This window comes from Rutilus rutilus (genome assembly GCF_951802725.1).
Source record: "Rutilus rutilus genome assembly, chromosome: 2".
In the NCBI taxonomy this organism is placed as follows: domain Eukaryota; kingdom Metazoa; phylum Chordata; class Actinopteri; order Cypriniformes; family Leuciscidae; genus Rutilus; species Rutilus rutilus.
Window position 1 is genome coordinate 12,538,199 of NC_140210.1, and position 20,609 is coordinate 12,558,807.

The 20,609-nt window shown below is 39.0% G+C and overlaps 1 protein-coding gene across 3 annotated transcripts in view; it reads left to right on the top strand.

Moving 5' to 3' along the window:
- cntln (centlein, centrosomal protein) overlaps positions 1-20,609 on the top strand; it is a 134,932-nt gene that overhangs the window by 80,683 nt on the left and 33,640 nt on the right. For all 3 annotated transcript variants that reach the window (XM_084401757.1, XM_084401758.1, XM_084401759.1), the window contains exon 13: positions 14,936-15,021. In XM_084401757.1, the coding sequence (XP_084257883.1) occupies positions 14,936-15,021 (86 nt within the window). The remainder of the gene's footprint in view (positions 1-14,935; positions 15,022-20,609) is intronic.

Sequence of the window (20,609 nt, forward strand, 5' to 3'; positions counted from 1 at the left end):
TAATTGACTATGATTGGATTATACAAAATAATCATATTCTTTGATGTAGCCTATGTATATGTAGGCTCTATACTGTATATAAATATATACAGTGAGTGCACTTACCAACATTTTGAGGAACAAAAATCTACAAATATCATTTTAAGGTTTCCTTTTGTTCATTATGTAAAACACAAAGGAAAAAAATCCTACATGAGAAATTGCTCAATAACTTAACAGCTTTAACTAAAAATATACATAAGCATAACAAAAATGATTCCGATAAGATTATTTTTCAACATAATGATGTAGATATCAACGTGTTTAAAGCTACATTTTTTGTCAGGCACTAATTTGCAGACTCAATAAGCTACTTAGTTTAAGCAGCAATGGAGGCAAAACAGATCAGCCAGAAATGTCAAAAATGAGAATTAAAAACAAAACAAAAGGAGGGTAAAATATTGTTTGGGAGCATTTCAGTGAAGTAGTTAACCAGGACGAATCAAGTGATTATGTACTCATAAATGGCTGTAAAGCGCTGTATATGACAATAAACTAATAAAGCCTATCCAGCCTTTGCTTGGACTGAACGCATTTAATTTCTTGTGTGTGTGTTCAGGAAGTTGCAGTGACGGAAACGGCGGCATTCCAATTTAAGTTTGAAGGGAATAAAACCTCTGTTTAGGCTATTAAGGAAATGTAATTTTGCCAAAGTAGAACTTTTACTTTAAATAAATGTTCATTTAAAATCAGCCTACTTCAGTGCAATATGTTACCATTTCCTCACACTTAAAGCATTGTTTATATTTTCCTCTGGCTCCGCAGCGCGAGTCTCCGTAAACTGCGCGCACCTCCCCAAACGGACGTGCCGTTTATTATCGATGCGCTCACTGTTGTACTATTCTGTGAAACGACAGGGGGCGACTCAAGTAATTGTCCTCTTAACCATCAGGAATCAACGGTGAGAAGAAGAAAGGTCCACACGTGACAATGTTTATTTTAGTACATCACCACCAATACCACACTACAAAAAGAATCGTGTAAAATCCAGTTATTTTCTACCCTGCTCCCAAATATTTGTAATACACAAATTAATTTACAAAAAATCGGCTCATCACAGAAGAGTTGTATTTGAGTCATAATATATGTTGATTGCATTATTAGTGTATTTTGGAATAAATTAATAAACAAAACAATGAGCATTTACATTAGCACACTACCTGTATTTGTGCAAGACTGCCTCTATATGTCTGTATATTTTTGTGTGCATTTAGATAATCATTTAGATTTTTGACCCTAGGGACGCATGTGCCGACTGCTAATAGCATATTAAAATCAGCAGGGAAACAGGACGACCTATGAATGCCTGTGTTTAATAACAGAGGAACGCTTGCACAGCCGACCCAAACCCGTTGTCAGGAACAGGTCTGGATAGCTCTCTGGAGAGAACATTCAATATCAATTGAGCAATTCAGTCAATTGCTTGGGCAACTAAAGCTGAGTGTTGGATGCTTTGAGATTAAAATATCTTGTTTGGTAGCGAAACATGACTGGATTTGCTTTGGTATCATTTGCACTGTGCCCATTTGTAATCTCTTCCCCCCGCTCTTAGGGCTTTTTTTTTTTCATCTGCTCTTTCTTCCTCATTATGCATCTGCCTCTACTCGGGTTGTCCGCACTTGTTAATTGTTGCTTAGGGTTTATGGGTAAAAAGAGCCAGGAATTATTGAGGCCTCATAAACAGAATAAACAGCCCTTAGACAGTGATAGCTACACTCAAACGACATCAAAGTATAAATTACCCAGCCATTAAGCTGGAAAAAAGCCTTTGAGATGATTTACGCTGCTCGCCCTCCACTGAGTGTGACCATTACAGACATGATCCCCGACTTTGACTTTAATGAAGTTTAATAAAGTTTACCCTTCTTGTGCTGCTGTTTTTTGCTTTTCATCTTGATTGCTATAAGGTATTAGGAGTAATGAGTGTCTTTTTGCCCTGGGTCCCAGACAGAGAGACAGAAATGGAAGAACGTATAAAGGCAGAATGCTTGATGTCGGTTTTGAAGACTAGCACAACTTTTGCCCCCTCCATTAATTATTTGTTTGATTAATGATGCCTTAAAATATGCAGCTCACCATTCAGTGATTGAATGTTTTGCTGCTTCTTTAGCTCATTTTTAGGATAGGAAACTAGTAGTAGGTGTTATTGAAATATCTCTTTGCTTGCATCTTAGCTCCATTATTCTGGATTTTAACATTTAAATGGAAATGTCTTATAGTTTTATGAATGCTAATTTTAAGAACTCTATCCTTGACGGCAACACTTTTCAGTTCCCCAGATTATGCTGCCCCCATGCTTATGTTATTATGGATGTGGGCCTATTCACACAGAGTGCAAATGTTTGCCACAAACAAGACTTTAGGCTAAATCTAAATCATGCAAAGTTTGCCTGACAGTAATCCATGTGATGTCAATGACCTCTAGTATAGTGCTTTTCAAACTTTTTTCATGCTAAGGGCCCCCAATTTTAATGATCTCCTTGCAAGGGACCATCCATCCATCTATTTTCCAAACCACTTGTCCTATGTAGGGTCATGGGGATGCTGGAGCCTATCCCAGTTTCTTGGTAACACACTGGATGGATGGCCAGTCCATTGCAAGGTTAGCACACACACACTCACACATTCACACACTCACTCACACCCACAGGCAATTTATGGTCTCAGTTTCACCTATGCAGCATGTCTTTGGATCATGGGGAAAACCACCTTAGCGAGGGATCCCTTTCCAAAAATATAAAGGCTACTACATATTCATGTATGAATACCTATTTATATTGTGTGAAATTGTGATATTATATAACATGTAACTAAAACAAAATAATTGGCTTATATGTTGTGTCTGTACTGAAACCAAAGCAAATTAGTACAATATTATATTATGTTGTATTAAATTAACAGCATATTGTTCTGTAAAGTGATGTGCCTTCTTATCACAGAATGAGGCAGAAATGCTATTGTACAGGACAAACCATATACTGTCGCAATCATGTGTTTATTCTCTTCCTGTTTAATCAGTCAAAACATATTTTGAATTATGGGTGACACTTCCAGTTTGGGGATCTTCCATTCAAAAAGACTGAAACAAATAATTTCAAAACATAAGCTTGCACCATAATCATTATCCGTCAGTTTGACTGAATGAGCTGTAATTATTTTCGTCATGTTTTATTGTCAGACGTCATGAGAGAATAATGTAACGCTTGGTATTTTAATGTGATACATATCACAAGAATATATATGGCAAGAGCTCTTTTCAGTTGCTGCTTTCTTTCCCTCCTAATTATTATTATATATACTTGTATCTCCTTTGTATTCCGCTGAAACAGTATGAAAAAAAGACATCATAATCTCTGCATTTGTGGTCTGTTCTCCCAGTTTAATTTACGATATATCCCATTAATAATTCAATGGAATACACATTTTAAAGCATCCAATTGAAAAACCACTGGGAAAGAAATTGAGAATTTTGGGAGAAAAACAAGAGATTATTGTTTTTCTCTCAATCTTTCCAAGTGGTTTTTCAATTGAATGCTTTAAAATATAATTGTCTCCTTTTTTCACTTCTAATCCCTAATAACAGCGTTTACCTGAATGTTTCTAAAGCAGGGAAATACAATGTATTATCTGTCAAAATGACGGAAAGCACTTGGGGCTTTCCAAGCCACGTAACGTCGACGTGACAATGTAATTGGGATCCCATGGAAAACACCATGGTTGCTGCCACATCCAGCACTCTACGCAAGACTCCCAGACCCCCAACTGGCTCGGGCGGAAGGCCTGCGTAGAGGAGTTCAAACTGCTGTTCCGTTATACCCCACACAGTGGAACTCTTGGATAACACTGGGAAAGCGTGCCTCTCCAGGGGAGAAGGACGCTGCGGAAGCCACGTCCTGCCCGAAGGGAGGTACTATGTGGAGAATACACATATGGACTGGCTGGAGGGGCAGTGCAACATATGGAATGTCACTGGGGTGGCTCCAGCCTAAGAAGGGGGAGGCAACACCAGACAGTGACGGCAGAGCGGACTCTGCCAAGGGAAAGACACGGGCTCACCGCAGGGTGCTGGTTGTGGAAGAATACGCATATGGGATTGCCGCAGGGATCACCACATATGGAACCCAGCCTAGCACAAGTTACACAAGCATACGTGCACTAGGCCTGGCGTCGGACGCTCCACAACGTCCGATGGCCGAGGGGGTGCGGAGGAACTCACAGGGTTCGCCTGAGTGGGGAACTCGACTGGAGCAGAAAAGCACACGTATCCGCTCCATGTGGAGGGGAGTGGCGCAGCAAGCCGACACTAGAGCGGGAACTTCGGTGTTACCGGCTGGTTGAAGCGAGCACACAGGAAGAAACCGGCTCAACACGTAGGCTATAAAACCTAGCGAACGTGTTAGGTGTCGCCCAGCCCGCAGCTCTACAGATGTCTGTCAGTGAGGTGCCGTTTGCCAGCGAAGAAGCGACACCCCTAGTGGAGTGGGCTTTCAACCGGGGCGGGCAGGGCACGCCTTGGGCTTCGTAAGCCAAGGCGATGGTATCCACTGTCCAGTGGGCCATCCTCTGCTTGGAGACAGCCTTTCCCTTCTGCTGGCCTCCGTAACTGATGAAGAGCTAATCTGAGATCCTGAGGCTTTGCATTCTGTCCACGTACAAACGCAGAGTGCGAACAGGACAGAGAAAAGCCAGGGCTGGGTCTGCCGTCTCCGAGGGCAGCGCTTGCAGGTTCACTACCTGGTCCCGGAAGGGAGTGGTAGGAACCTTGTGCACGTTTCCGGGCCGAATTCTAGGCACGATTAGACCAAAAATGCATGCAGGTCCCCTACCCTCTTGATGGAGGTCAATGCAACCAGGAGTACTGTCTTACAACTCAGCTGATTGCAAGGGCTTAAAAGGTGGTCTTTGAAGTGCCGAAAAGACCAGACACAAATCCCAAGAGGGTATAGAGAGCGGGCGAGGCAGATTTAGTCTCCTCGCCCCCCTCAGGGACCTGACGATCAGGTCGTGCTTTCCCAACGACTTACCTTCAACTGCATCGTGATGTGCGGCAATAGCGGCAACATACACTTTAAGGATGGAGGGAGATAGCTTTCGCTTCAACCCTTCTTGCAGGAAGGAAAGCACGGCTCTGATCGAGCAAGTTCGGGGGTTCTCCTCGTGAGAAGAACACCAGTCAACGAACAGGTTCCACTTCAACGCATAGAGGCGCCTCGTAGAGGGGGCTCTAGGGGAAGTGATGGTGTCAACTACCGCTTGGGGTAGGTCACCTAGAACCTAGTTTCCAGAGGTCCGGACGCGGGTGCCATAGGGTGCCCCGTATCTGAGAGAGCAGGTCCTCCCTCAGAGGAATGGGCCAGGGAGGGGCTGTTGCGAGGAGCTCTAGTTCCGGGTCTCTAGTTCCTAGAGCTCTGTAGAAGCCGGTCTTCATATCGGCTGGAGGGACTGGCTCGATCGCGTCCTTCGCCAGTGGGACTGCGATCTCTGCCCTGAGCACAGGGGCATTGTCTGCCAGAACATGGGTGAACTGAATGCCCTGAAGGCTGGGGGACGCCAGGCGAACTGAATCGCATAGCCGAGTCTGATAGTACGAATGAGCCAGCGAGTCAGGCTGGGGAGCACTAGCCAGGCTCCCAGACACCGTGCAAGCAGGACCAACGGCACCACAGATGTACCCGGGGTGGGGCAGCGCGGTGGAATGCAGGGAACCAACTCGAACGGCATAGCGGCCCGGAGTGGGGTCTGAGTATGTGGTGCAACATGTACCTGCTTCCGTCGAAGGGCAGAGTGAGTGGGGAGTGGCCAGTGGCGGAACAGAAACAAAAGCAAACAAAGATTCTCCGTCTGGCCCTCCACCGGGGGAAGGAGCGGCGCCTTCGCCATCTCCTGAAGAGCAGTTTGATCCACCTCTGGGTCGCCCGTCTCAGGGTCGTTTGCACCTTCGCTTGCCTCCTGGTTTGGCAGCGTGGTAAGGAGGGAGGAGCTAACAGGCCGTAGTCTAGCACTATACTATACTACACGCGATTCACGCACGCCAACGGTCATTGGCTCGTTCTGTAGACACTCGAAGATGATAGGGCTCCCTGAAGTGATCCCAATTACCTTGTCAATTTGACGTTACGTAGAACGCGAGCGACTGAAAGGGAAGCCTGTTTATTTTCATTACCATCTCATTCAATGCAGAGTAAGCTAAGACTAGCGGCAATGAGTTGTGTTAACCCTCTGGGGTCTAAGGGGTTTTTGGGGTCCTTGAGATGTTCTGACATGCCCTGACATTTGTGCTTTTTTCTGTTGCTTATAAACATATTAATGGCAAAGGTGTAATTACACTCTATTTAGCACAAACAGGGCTACCATAATATGTGAGCAACATGTATGTACATGTTTGTATTTTTGAGAGAACATGTTTATGCATGGTTATTGAAAAAACTAAAAACTAAAGTTTCTGAAATAAGGCCACAAAACACATACTAAATATGTGTCAATAAGACTTCTGAATAATGCATTTTGTCGCCTAGAGTTTTTTCTTCAAAATGATCTGAAAATCATCCTGCCTTATCATTCACATAAAACAATACATTGATTTAAATTTTGCAAGACACTTTCTGTTTGGAAAGGCAATATGCGAGTGGGCGTCAACGATCCAACACCATCATGCATATTTAGTGGTTCACACCTGAGGAGACAATGGGGCCCGCATACTTAATGAGCCATTCATTCAGGTGTGTCACTGAGCCACAAGAAAGAATGCAAGAGCAATATATATATATATATATATATATATATTCTACCAAATTGGTTCAGTTAGAAGCATCTCTTTTTTTTTTTTTTTTTTTTCATGTCTAGTAATTGTGCAGTTAATTCTCATACTGTATTTTCAGTTTTGGAATATGTATCCTCTCCCCAAATTTGTCACTAATAAAACACAATAAAAATTATTTAAAGAAAAGGCTTATATTTACCTTTTAATAGTTTGTTTACATCTACCTTGTAAATATATTTTTTTATTAAAAAGGTTACAATTACAACAACAATTCAAGTGCAATCTTTCTTTGTAAAAACTAAAGTATACATTTTATCATACATATTTCAAAGTTAAGGATTCATTACTTTGAATATAGCTTAGGCTACATTGGAACAAACACATAATAACATTATTTGATTACTTTATTTTTGACAAAACATACTATATTTAACATATGAGCAAAAATTGGCAAACAAAAGCTTATTTGAGGTGGCAAATATTTTACAGTAAAAATGTATAATCTATCCAAAACTAGTCAACGAAATGTATTTCATATGTCTGTAACATAGGTCTTTCGTTTTTATTATAAGAAATATAAATGTTAATTTGCAGTTTAATACGTTGCTTATACAAATACATTTTATTTCAACATATTTCAGTCAATTTTTACTCATCTCAGTATAGCAATATAGTTTGCTAAAAGCGGATCATTCATTCACACACAGAAATGCGATTCAAATTTAAACCGTCTTTTTGCGAGTTGTGGTAAACAGCGCGCATCTCTGCCGTTCATTCATTCACACACAGAAACGCGATTCACTTGAGAATGAAAAAAACTTACTACAGTATTCTCAGGATCCGTTGCTCCTCGAAATACCAGCACTTCTGAGGTACATTTTCCATTATTATTATTACGATAGTATTATTCCTCACAGCGCCGCGAGACGGTGTAAACAAGTACAATGATCTGAATAAACTTGATGTGTTTTCTCGAGCTGATATGGGGGCGTTCACAGTTTGCATGGATGCCTCAGTCATTTGCGTTTGAATAGCGCAACATTAAAAATAATTAGCTGAGATGAGAACGACTGACATCTCGCTCTTTTCATACAGATTACATAAACTGAGAATATTTGTTTTTTATAAAAAATACTTAATTTAAAAGAAGAGAATTCAAGCTTCATGCCTGTGTGTCTGTATGCCTGTTTGACTGAGTATTCGCTGAGTTATTGTTCATTTTCGGACGCGTTTCAGAATTGACTTCACTGACAGAGAGAAAGCAGAACTCACATCATGTTTATTTTTCTTTATTTGGCAAAAAGCACAACACTTTGTTTTTATTGTAAGTATACACAAAATAATACACACTTAACAGGATCGATTGATGTATGAAACTGGTTTGTAAGATCAAAGTCAACAGAGTATTTGGACTCTCGTTTGAACTGATAAGGAAAAAAACGAGCAAATCACGCCGGCGTGATTGCCGACCTCAGAGGGTTAATAATATAGTTATGTAATTCAGGGATTCTGAGTGGGCTTAGTTGTGAACAAAGCAATCCATGGATTCAACACACAAAATAATACATAATTTTAGACCATAGTATAAGTAGATGAATTGGGACACAGCAATAATCACTTATTTCTTTCTTGAATTAATCTGTTTATAAAATAAATAAATTGAGTGAATGATTCAATAAATCACTTATACAGAAAGTTACTAGTTTGTTAAATTATTAATCTGTGCATATTTTTTTAATGAATGCATCCTCGTAATCTTTGATCAAAATCATTAACGTCCACTCTCCCTCGCAACAACTCTCTTCTATGATGACGCAGGGCTCCAGGCTAACTTTTTTTTACTAGGAGCACTGTAGCCCCTTACTGAAAATTTTAGGAGCACAAGCAGAAATTTTAGGGGCACACCTTAAATCAACTTGCAATGCAGTTGTTCACATTTTCCCCCATTTTGACTGTATTACTGGCAGATGCCTTAGTAATAGGTAAACTTAACTTACAGAAATTACAATGTGCAGTTTTATTTTAAGGTCACAGGGCTGCAGACTTACACCGGTGCCACTAAGTTCTACAGAAAGTTTCGCCAGCCCCTGATTTTGTAGCACTGGGGGGCTGACAATAAAGCACTGAGCTTGAGTTGAGATGAGTTGAGATAAAATGTACTTTATTGTCATTCATAATGTCTACATATTAATTCAAAAGCAAAACAAGTATATATACAGGTGCTGGTAAAAAAATTTAATATCATCAAAAAGTTGATTTATTTCAAGAATTCAACTTAACAGGTGAAACTAATATATTATATAGACTCATTACATGCAAAGTGAGATATTTCAAGCCTTTATTTGTTATAATTTTTTATGTTTATGGCTTACAGCTTATGAAACCCACTAAATCAAAATCCCAGAAAATTTGAATATTACATGAAATCACACAGTAATTACACAGTAATACCATGGTCATTAAACCAGGTTTTGGTTCTTTTGGCAGTGTGGGCAGGTGCAAATCCTGCTGGAAAATGAAGGAAGCATGAAGTGCTCTGAAAATGTCCTGGTAGACGGCTGCGTTGACGCTGGATTTAATAAAGCACAGTGGACCAAAGTCCTCTTTTCTGATGAGAGCAAATTTTGCATCTCATTTGGAAACCAAGGTCCCAGAGTCTGGAGGAAGAATGGAGAGGCACACAATCCAAGATGCTTGAAGTCCAGTGTGAAGTTTCCACAGTCTGTGTTGGTTTGGGGAGCCATGTCATCGGCTGGTGTTGGTCCACTGTGCTGTCCACTCAACGCAGCCGTCTACCAGGACATTTTCAGAGCACTTCATGCTTCCTTCAGCAGACAAGCTTTATGGAGATGCTAACTTCATTTTACATTTGCATGTAATGAGTCTATATAATATATTAGTTTCACCTGTTAAGTTGAATTCTTGAAATAAATCAACTTTTTGATGATACTCTAATTTTATGACCAGCACCTGTATATATATATATATTGTAACATTAAAGAGCACCTACTATGCAAAATACACTTTTATATGGTGTTTGAACATAAATGTGTGTTGGCAGTGTGTGTACACAACCACCCTATAATCATAAAAATCCACCCAGTGCTTTTTTTTTTTTATCCCCAGAAATCATAAGCATTGTCTCAGATTCTGGGCAAAGTGACGTAGATTTGCACAGGCCCCTCCCACGACTGTTGACTGACACTGCCAGGTGTAGACAAGAATGTCTCTTAAGCGATTGAGGTGTTTTGTTATAAGATGTAAGAATGAACATAGCAGTCTTCATTTACTCCCGTTGTTACTCGAGGATGGATCTGTACCAACTGTTCGTGATCCAGCTTACAGTCTCCGGAGCGCTTGGCCTAACGTTACTGGACACGGCAGTAATGGAAGGGAAAGCGCGCGCTTTATTACAGCTCATCTGAGTCATTTGCAGATATAACATTTACTATTTCATTAAGCACCCCCGAAAATGGAAAAATGGCCGCAATCTGGATCCCTGTGACGTGTGCACCGTTGCAAGCACTGGGTAATAATCCTTCCCTTCCAGCAACCTGTCAGTCACATGAGATTGCCTCTATTAGCAAATAACAACAATCCAATCAAGTCATTACATTTATTGTCTTTCTAGAAGCCACGGTATGCAGAACACATTAGCAACTTTTATACCACGGGACTGTTGAATGCTTGATTTTGAGTGTGAAGTAGTTCCAGGTCTGTCATCCGCATTGCAGTTTCATATGACCCAATTATACATATATGACGATTAGGGACAAATCTAATGTAATTTCATAGAAAACAATGTTAGTGGTGCTCTGGGATGTCATGATGCAAGCGCAGTGGCTGAAACAGAGGGAGGCCACAATGATCCATCCAATCCATTCATAACTATGTTTGGAATCCTTAAAACTGATGTAAACTACACACTTCCATTCCATACTTATTCAGAGAAAATAAGTATTCTCAGTCACGGCTATTTGTAGTGCAACATCTTACACAAATTCAGCTGTTATGCATGTATGGCAGTTCAATCTTTTCCCATCTTGTTTGGACTCTATTTGTTTAGAACATTGGCAAAGGTATTCTGGTGTTGGTTTGGAAAGTGAGAAATGCATTGGTAAAACTTAAAAGACACTTTAAAGACTTCTAACTGCTTTATGCAAATGAGTTCCACAGGGGAAAGAAGGGTGGGCCTCACTGTGTGTGCTCCCTCTGATGCCAACAGCCAATCACAGCACTGGAATTGAGAAGTGCCAAATTGCAATCTCTTCATCGGAAAGGGATAAATGTACCCTTTCAACAGACATTCCTTGTTGAGGAATTCCTTGATTCCTTGAGTCTCTGGATCATCCAGTGAGACATTTACAGATACACCCATGTTCTGAGTCTCCCATCTGGTGAGACAATAGGCAATATATAATTCTCAGTCTCCCATAGGGATAGATATGCCATCCTGAGTCTCCAGCCTGCAAAGGTGAGACTGAAACAGATTCCATGGTCTTGAGTCTACCACTTGTGAGGCAGCAACAAATACAACCACATTCTGAGCCTCCAGTCTGTGAGGAAAGAGACATTAACAAACACTACATTCAGAGTCTTCGTCTAGTTAGACAGTAACAATTACAGCATGTCCCGATTCTTCATGCCAAGTTCTGGGCCAGAGGCAGAAGACATACAGACACATTTACAACAAGGTTAAGCTCAGGGGAGCAAACCTTTGTGCTTTAATTATTGTCGAGGTACCTTCATCTGTGTGTTCCAGATTGTTAAAGGGGCCCTTGATTATGATTTCACTTTTTTAACTTCAGTTAGTGTGTAATGTTGCTGTTTGAGCATAAACAACATCTGCAAAGTTACGACACTAAAAGTTCAATGCAAAGGGAGATATTTTCTTTTACAGAAATCAATTTTTAAACACTACAACAAATGGCTGGTAGGGACCACAGCTTCTTCCCAGGTTGGTGACATCACGAACCCTAAAGTTCAGTAGCCCCACCCACTGATTCGAGCACGACAAGTAGTAGTAGGTATATAACAGACGTGACGCTAACACTGGATTGAGCAACTAAGCAATAAACATGCCTTTGAGTGCAAAATGTTGTGCAGTGCCAGATTGTGGAAAAACACAGTAGCTGCATTGGATTTACAGGGAGCCTAAAAAAAAAAAAAAAATGTTGTCTTCTATATTGGATCTAACAGGAACAGCGCAACACACTTATGTGAGTAAAAATGTTTTTACTGTGTCACTATTGCTTTGTCACAGATCGTTTGATATGTACGGATTATGTGTACATGTCTAACCAAAATCACCAGTGCAGTGACCAGTCAAATCTACGTCACTTTGCCCAGAATCTGAGACAATGCTTATGATGTTTTTGTCTCAAAATCATTTATTGTAAGTAAATTAAACCAGTGACTAAACGGTCAACTTTATATTGTTTCTCTTAGTAGGATGAAAATAATCTGTTATTTAAACTGTGATTAAATTATACATAGAAAGTGCTCAAATAACGTTCCGTTCACAATCGCTTACAATTTCCTGCTGTTTTCAGGGAAAAAATGCAAGTGATCGTGCCGGCGTCTTGAAATAAAACATCTGAATAATGTCTTGAGATGTGGGACCTGTAGTATAAGAGGAATAATTGGCTCTAGTCCATTCAACTATTGAAAAATAATGCATGCACAAGGTGTAACGGCCACAACGTGAAGCGCAGTGGCCTGTTACACTTCTAGTGTGCATTATGTTTCAATAATTTAAACGGTCCTTCATCATTTATTCTTTAAAAAAATGTCATCCTGGATGCTGATTGGTCAATACAGCTTTCATCCATGCTAAAATCAAATCAATGAAATAATAACTTGTGTCACAATACCAAAATTTCAGTAGTTGATACATTAACAGTAAAAATGCATGATGCCCTATACCAATTTTCTTCTCAATGTCTTTCAAGCTATGTTGTACAGTAGCATGTAGCCTTTGATATTGTGCAAATAGTGGCCAGCAACCAGCTGCAGTGTGTTATGCCATTGATTCAGGTGCAGAGAATCTGAGCCTTGTTTGAATTTTGCATTACTGTTTTTCTCTGTTCTCACTGTCCTAGCTTAAAAGAGAAAATAAATAATGAAAACATATTTGTTAAATGTTATTGCTCTAAGGCCTGTGACTATGACAGCAAAAAGATATGATGGACCTTTAACATGTATCATCATCACTTCCTCGTGCTCTTTCAGAGAATATCCAATCACAGTGTTTTTTTTTTTTTTTTTTTTTACTTATTCTTCTCCTTCAGTCTACACTTTTCTCCTTCTTCCATTTATTTATTTTTTATATTTTTTTTATATCTGTACTGAAATGTATACAACAAGCTCTAGAGAGGGGCCTACTAATAAACATCTGTTATTCAAATGTACTCGCTCAAAGACACACCGGGACTGGAAAGCAGAGGGGATTGATAGAGGCGAGTTTCACACCATCTAATTTTTTTAAATATATATAAAAAATAATATATACATATTATATATATCTATGGTGTTGAAAAGAGATCTATGAAAAGAGAACCTGTAGTAACTGTTTTTCTAGAGTGGCTGGTGGGGTCATGAGAGACCTACAGCTGATCTCCACAGCTGGAATGCTAATAAACCACCTTGCACTGCTGCTTATAAATGCTGCACTCTAGCACAATACGACAAGGAGTTGATTTTAGAAGCACAGGTTTTATACCAAAATAGGTGAAACATGGTGATTAGAAATCTCAATTTGTAAGTGGATCATTTCTTAGCAAAAAACAAAACAAACAAAAACAAACTGGGTCCCTTGTTGTGATGCAACTGGAGTATTACCCAGAGTTCTTTGCTAGTAGTTACACTATGATGAACTAAGCCACTGCAATTCAGCAGAGGTTCCTCTACCACTGCACTAGAACAAATGGGAGGGGAACTAGGTGTGTGTTTCAGGTGCAGATGTCTCCCTGGGGCCTACCCAAATCCTCAACAGGCTTCTTTTGGGTCCTAATAATAACTTGAAAGTGCCTCTTTTTGCCCCTTTTAATTAGTCTCCAGAACCCATACAGCTAATTGGTGGTTCTTAATTGGGTTTAGATTCGCTACTTGTCTGTTCATATCCCCCTGCACCCCACCCCAATCCCTTCTCAGTCTAGGTGAAAAGAAATCCTCACACCCCAGCCAGGGGTTTTATGTTTCTTGTCACTTAGCACTTTGATTTCTTGGTGAATTAAGAGCTATTTAATTAGCGGGGTTTCTTTTTATATCTTCATCTCAGTGGGGGAGAGATTTGGATGGTGTCAGAGTTGAAGTGATTTAAAGGTAAAAGAGGAAGTTTCAAAAGCAGTGGCTTAACGCACTTTGACAGAAACTTACTGCATTCACAGTCTAGAATAAGAATTAATGAGTACATTCATGCACCAAAACAATGGCCATAGTTGTCAAGTAACATAGTAACATTATGGCATCCTTTACACCTGCCATGTTTTTCTTAACTGGATGCTTTTTGGGCCAGACTGTATTTACACTTTCATGCGTCTTGTCTCCGGTATGATCAGATAGAGCCTGAGCAAATCGCTACTTGCATATACATGAGGGTTTGCAGTAACTGATACATTTTTGTTATTTTCCATTTTAAAAACATCGATGGATACATGAAAATGCTTTTCTTTTGTTTTCTGTCTTTACTAACCCCTCAGTAAACCATGTGAATGGGGATTATAAGAAAAAGTGGACAAAAAGTTTTACTCATCCAATCACAGTGTGTCTTTTGATTTGATTACAGCTGGCTTTTATTGTGGTCAAGCGCAATCCGATTGTGATCCAATCACCGAAAACTCATGTTATTTCCAATTGTGAGGGGCCATTTGAGTTTCCTGATTGAACTCAATTATGCTTTGGGTTTGTGGTCAGTAAATGGACTGTACTTCAATAGCTTATTCTTTAAATCAGTACATACCTGAGATGTAGCCTATGTATGAAAATAATTTGCAGCATACATCAGAGAAAAATCTATTATATACATTTTAGAAGTGATATTGAAATTGAAATAAATAATATTTTTGTTGTATTGCTAATATAGTCAATCTAAATAATTTGACTGTGGTCATTCCTGAATGTGTTTGATATGTTTAGAGCTAATCTGGAGGAGAAACTAAATGCAGCCTTGGACACAGTTGCAGCTCAAGACATAAAAGAGTGTCGACAGGAGGAAATGCAAGGTATCACACACATCACACTGTCCAAACACACTTACACACTCATCTTTCTCTGCCCCATCATACAACTGTTGACCAGTGTTGTAGTATTTATATACTATTATAGTATTTATTAATATTGGCCTTTATTTTTATATTTCAGTTCTCTTTTTGAATTTTAGTTTAAGATTTGCAATTTTCAATTTTAAGATTTATAATATTTAAGATTTGTCAATTTCATTTTTTCATTTTTTATATTTCTTCACTTTTTATTTCAGCTTTAGTTTTAGTAATTTTAGTACTTCAACATAAAGACGTAGTACACACAAATAAAAATGGTGTAATTTACTTCCTCATATTGTTTCAATCCTGTAACTTTCTCTTCTGTAGAACATAAAACATAAATAAATAAATAAATAAAAGATATTTTGCATAACAGAAAATGTAGAGGAAGAAAGAAAGTCACAGGTCAAAGTGAGTAAATAAATAAGGATTTTATTTTAAACATATTTTATTGCAGTTAGTTACCAAAGCAACATTTCTAATTCTCATTTAACATTAGAACTAACAAGGCAGTCATTTTGACTGTTTTAAAATTGTGCAATGTAATAACTTTGTTGAAATAAAACCCATGTAACTATAGGACCCAGACTTTTCCTAAATGTGTCTATATTTTATTCTATCATTGTTATTTTATTAAAATTACAAGACACAAAAGAGTTTTGAGTATTTCTTCCTTGAATGGCCATAACAGTCATACTGACCATATGCATTACAGACCATTTTGCTCCTTTTTCCCGCTCTTGATGATGCATCACCGTTGCCTAGCAACAATTTATTCTAGTTGTTTGTTTAGTCTATTGCAAAGCTGAAATCTAGCTTTAGCTTTGAGCTAAAACCAAATTGAAAAGAGAATATCAGAACAATGTCAGCAAGAAGAATGACTGCCACAGAGGCTTTAGCCATGCTTCAGAGCCTTGATGAGGCTGAGTCTGATGGAGGAGCAGGTTCTGATAGTGATGTCTCCTGGTCTCTTAAAAGTTCATCTGACACTGGCTCTGAGAGTGATTCAGAGAATGATTCAGAGATAATTCCCCTGTGTAAAAAAAAACGGCTGGACACTTCCAATTCTGCATCTGCTGTCATTCCATCTGCTAATGTTCCAGGTACGTTAGGCTGTGATCTTTATGCGATCTTGTGAGTTTCTTAGCCCATACATAGGCTAATATTAGCCCTAATAAAATAGATATTTCATGAAATAAAAAACTAATTAGGCTATAATTTCTTGGCGACAGTGCAAAATCCTGGATCATCAGCTGTGAGTGCTGTGCCAACCACAAGAGCACTCAGACCAGCACTGGATGAAGCTGTCCCACTAAATCCACCTATAGCAGAGCGGCATGAAACAGTGAAAGACGGCACAGTGTGGACTGTTATGCAGTCGGGTGAAAATAGAGGAAGGCGACAAAGTCAAAATGTCATGACAGCAGCTCCAGGCCCCACAGCGCACGCCAAGCGCAACATTGAAGATGCCCTCACCGCTTTTCTATGTTTAGTTGATGATGCACCGTGGCTGAGGCACACAGAGTCAAGGAGGACAGCTCATGGGAAATGACAGTGGATGAACTAAAGGCCTTCATTGCTCTAGTCTACATTCGTGGGGCGCAGGGTGGAAAAAGCATGGACTTGGCGAGCTTTTGGTCAGCCGACTGGGGCTATGCATTTTTCAAGGAGACCATGTCCCGAAATAGATTCCAAAAAATCATGCGATTCCTGCGTTTCGACAAAAAGGAGACCAGACGCACACGCCTGCAAGATAACAAGTTTGCCCAGGTTTGGGAGAGATTCGTCCAGAACAGCATCGCTTGCCACCAGCCCGGTGCCGACATAACTGTTGATGAGCAGCTCTTCCCAACAAAAGCAAGGTGCAGCTTCATCCAGTACATAGCAAAGAAACCTGATAAATTTGGTATGAAGTTCTGGCTCGCTGCTGACGTCGATACCAAATATATGTTGAACGGTGCGCCATATCTGGGTAAAGACGAGACACGGAGGCCAGGTCGCGACTTGGAGACAGTGTGGTGTTGAAAATGGTTGAGCCTTACCTGGGGAAGGGGAGGAACATCACCACTGACAACTTTTTTACTTCTGCCAAGGCACTACAGGCCAAGAAAACCAGCCTGGTTGGCACAGTAAACAAAAGCAGACAAGAGCTCCCCCCGTGCGTAAAGGAGCAAAGGCCGCTGTTCACCACAGATGTGCTGAAAAGTGACAATGCAACGCTAACAGTCTATCAGTGCAAAGCAAGGAAAAACGTCTGCATTCTCAGCACTGTCCACACAGCTCTTGCCATCACAAGTGGCCAAAAAGCTAAACCAGAGGCAATCACATACTACAACAGAACCAAGGTCGGAGTTGATGTGGTAGATCAAATGGCGAGGAAATACTCAGTGAAAGCACCCAAACGTAGATGGCCAGTGGCTGTGTTTTATAATATCCTTGACCTGGCTGCAATAAATGCTTCCATCCTGTTCAAGAAATGCACCAATGAGAGAATGTCACGGAGAAACTTCATAATGACACTTGCAAATGAACTTCGCTCCAACCACATGAGAGCAAAAGCTACACAACTGATGGTGCGAGAGCCAGGACCCAGGCAGGAGCAGATGGGAAGGAGAAGGCAGTGCCAATTGCGGAGAAACTGCAAGAAAAACAAAACAAAGGACACTTGTGACAAATGTCATAAGGTTGTGTGCAGGAGCTGCACATGGAAGGTAGAGATTACCTGTGTTGACTGTAAGTAACTGATCCACAAGCGTCAGTGAAATTGATGCACGCTGTTTGCCCCCAAAACAACCCAAGTTAGCCCGCTTAGTGGAGAATACTCTCATTATGATTTAACAGCATGATATTTTCATTGTAATTTTACAGCATGATATTTTTGCTCACTAAAACAAATATTGGTTACTAAATCAGTTATACTAAATCATATTCTTTTCCCGTGACAGTCAGAATGACTGTTTTGGCCAGTTTGGGGCACATGCGTTTCATATGTGCCCATAAAGGTTTTACCTATGAATTGAAATGCATATTGGCGATGTTTTTGTAGGTTATTGTATTCTAATATCCAAGGATGAATACATTTGTTTTCATTTTACAAAGAAAATAATAGAAAATGGATCAATTTCGACTTTGTATCTGTAATTACAATAGCTGTTTTGTGGTTGTCGATTAACTAATACATTTTCACGTACATTAGAATTCAAATGTAGTGTTCTGATGTTTAGTATTGCCTATCCTAACATTACAGATCCATTTATTCTTAGATTTGATATAGCTTATTGAAATTATATGCAAATAATGTATGAGCGGTCAGAATGACTGCTATGGCCATTCTTGTAATAGAATTCCGGTAGTTCTAGTGTTAAGAGGTTTTTCACATGATCATTTTAATTTAAGAAGTTTTTCATCTGATATTTATATTTTATTTTATTTTATTTCAGCTTTCATTGAAGTTTTTTTTTATAGAAATTTTTTATATAAATGTTTTTATAGTTTTGGTTAACAATAACAAAACTCCTGTTGACCTATACTGTTTCTTTACATCTGAGATTATTTCTCTTTAAATCCTCCTCTTACCAGTCGTTTAAAAACTTTAAGATTTGTTACATTAAGTATTATCCTTCCCTCTGGTCAGTGGCAAAGTCAGGTCATAGGTGGCACAGGGCAACATTATACAGCATGGAGCACTTCCCCACATGCAGCTGCCGCAGACACACACTTTCATCTTTCATCCCCTTTCTGTTCCAGTAAAATCACGAAATAAAATTATGACATGACCATTAACCCATGAGAATTTGAGAGAGGTAGGTCCAGATGTGCTTTCGGAAATCCAATTTGCTGTATTCCCAATTGATTTCAAACTCACATGGCTCTTTCCACACCCTCAGAAAGGATCTTGTACATTCCTATCCGTCAAACGCTCCATCAGAGCGATCTCTAGTGTATAAGCACACTAAGTTCTTTGGGGAAAATTGGCCAAATCTTGGTAGGGACATTTCTGAAAGTTGGTACCATTCCTGCATCAATCCATGCCTGTGTCATGAGAAAGTGTTAGTTATTATAATTAACTATTTTATCATCACAACAGTTGAATGCAACCACGTGAAGAAGTGATGTCCAATTTGCGAACAAATGACTCTTATGAACTGATTCTTTTAAGTCTTATATTCCATTTGAACAAATTTAAGGCCATACAAATTCTTAAACATCTTCAATGGTATAATAAAAGTCTTAATTATAATTTCAAGAGGTCTTGGAAAGACCTATTGTGCTTATTTACATTTTCAACTTTCTTTATTGTGTAATGTTGCTGTTTGAGCAAAGTCACTCCAATTCTCTATATCAGTAAACACTTTCTGAACTCTCTGAAATGCCTCTATTGTAGCTCTATTGTAGTCTTGAGATTTCCTCCAGAAACGTACGTCACAATATTCCTCATTTAAAAGGCATACACAACTAAAGGGGTGAGGCCTGGATGAATTGCATTAGTAGTGTTTTGAAACTCACTGTTGTGTTGTGACGTTTCCAAAACACATGCTTTCCCTATTCCGTATTTCCATATTCCATATTTGGAATTGCCATATGGCATAATGTGGCATAAATGCTATAATTGAATTAAAAGTGAGTGCTGCACATTTCAAAGCAAACATTTTTTTTAAAGCTTGAATGTTTATAATTTATAACTTTTTTTTAATTTGTCTTTGTTTTTGTCAAAAAATTGTTAAGTTTTCAATTATGAACTCAAAGTTAAGTTTTCTTTGTGCAGGTCTTAAAAAGCCTTTAAATTTTAAAACACTGCAGAAACGATGTAATTATATGTAAGACATGAAATTGGCCATTTATGAATTCACAGCTGACTACCTTATCATTAACCATGAGTTTAATTGTAATTAATAAATAAATAGTATATAAAAAAAATAAAAACATTTAAGTATAACTAACTTCATCCACTGCGTTACATTGGGATAGAAAGTGATTATGGATGACAGTGCTTCTTAGCATCCATGTATATCACACAATTTTGTAATATAACAAATATCATTCATAATAAGTCGTGTGGCTCATAAATGTTTCTTTTTAAGAGCCAATGGCATCCTAGTCTTTTTTTTTAATCTGGATAGGTGAGAGTATGCCACTGTTATCGGTTGCTTTACGTGTTGTCAGATTAGCCAAAATATTTAATAAATGAACATGCAAGGGGTGGGGGATGTGTAACTTTGAGAATAATGCATTGAAATTCTGCAGCAATCTTATGCTCAAATCTGCAAGTGTCTGCAAGACTGATGGTCAAGTATAGTCAATTTCTTATGACTAGACTGGTATAGACACCTGTCTTGTAGTCTATTGTTCTTTTTTTTTTTTTGTAACATTTAAAAAAACTAGATTTGTTATTTTTATGATTTTTTATAAAATCATAAAAAAATTATTTTTAGGCATTTTAAGATGACTAAAAATAAGACAAAGCAGTAATATAATATCAGGTAGAAATTGTGAGCAAAAAAAAATCAAAAAAAAAAATCCAGTTAATCACAAATGTATTTGCAATAATT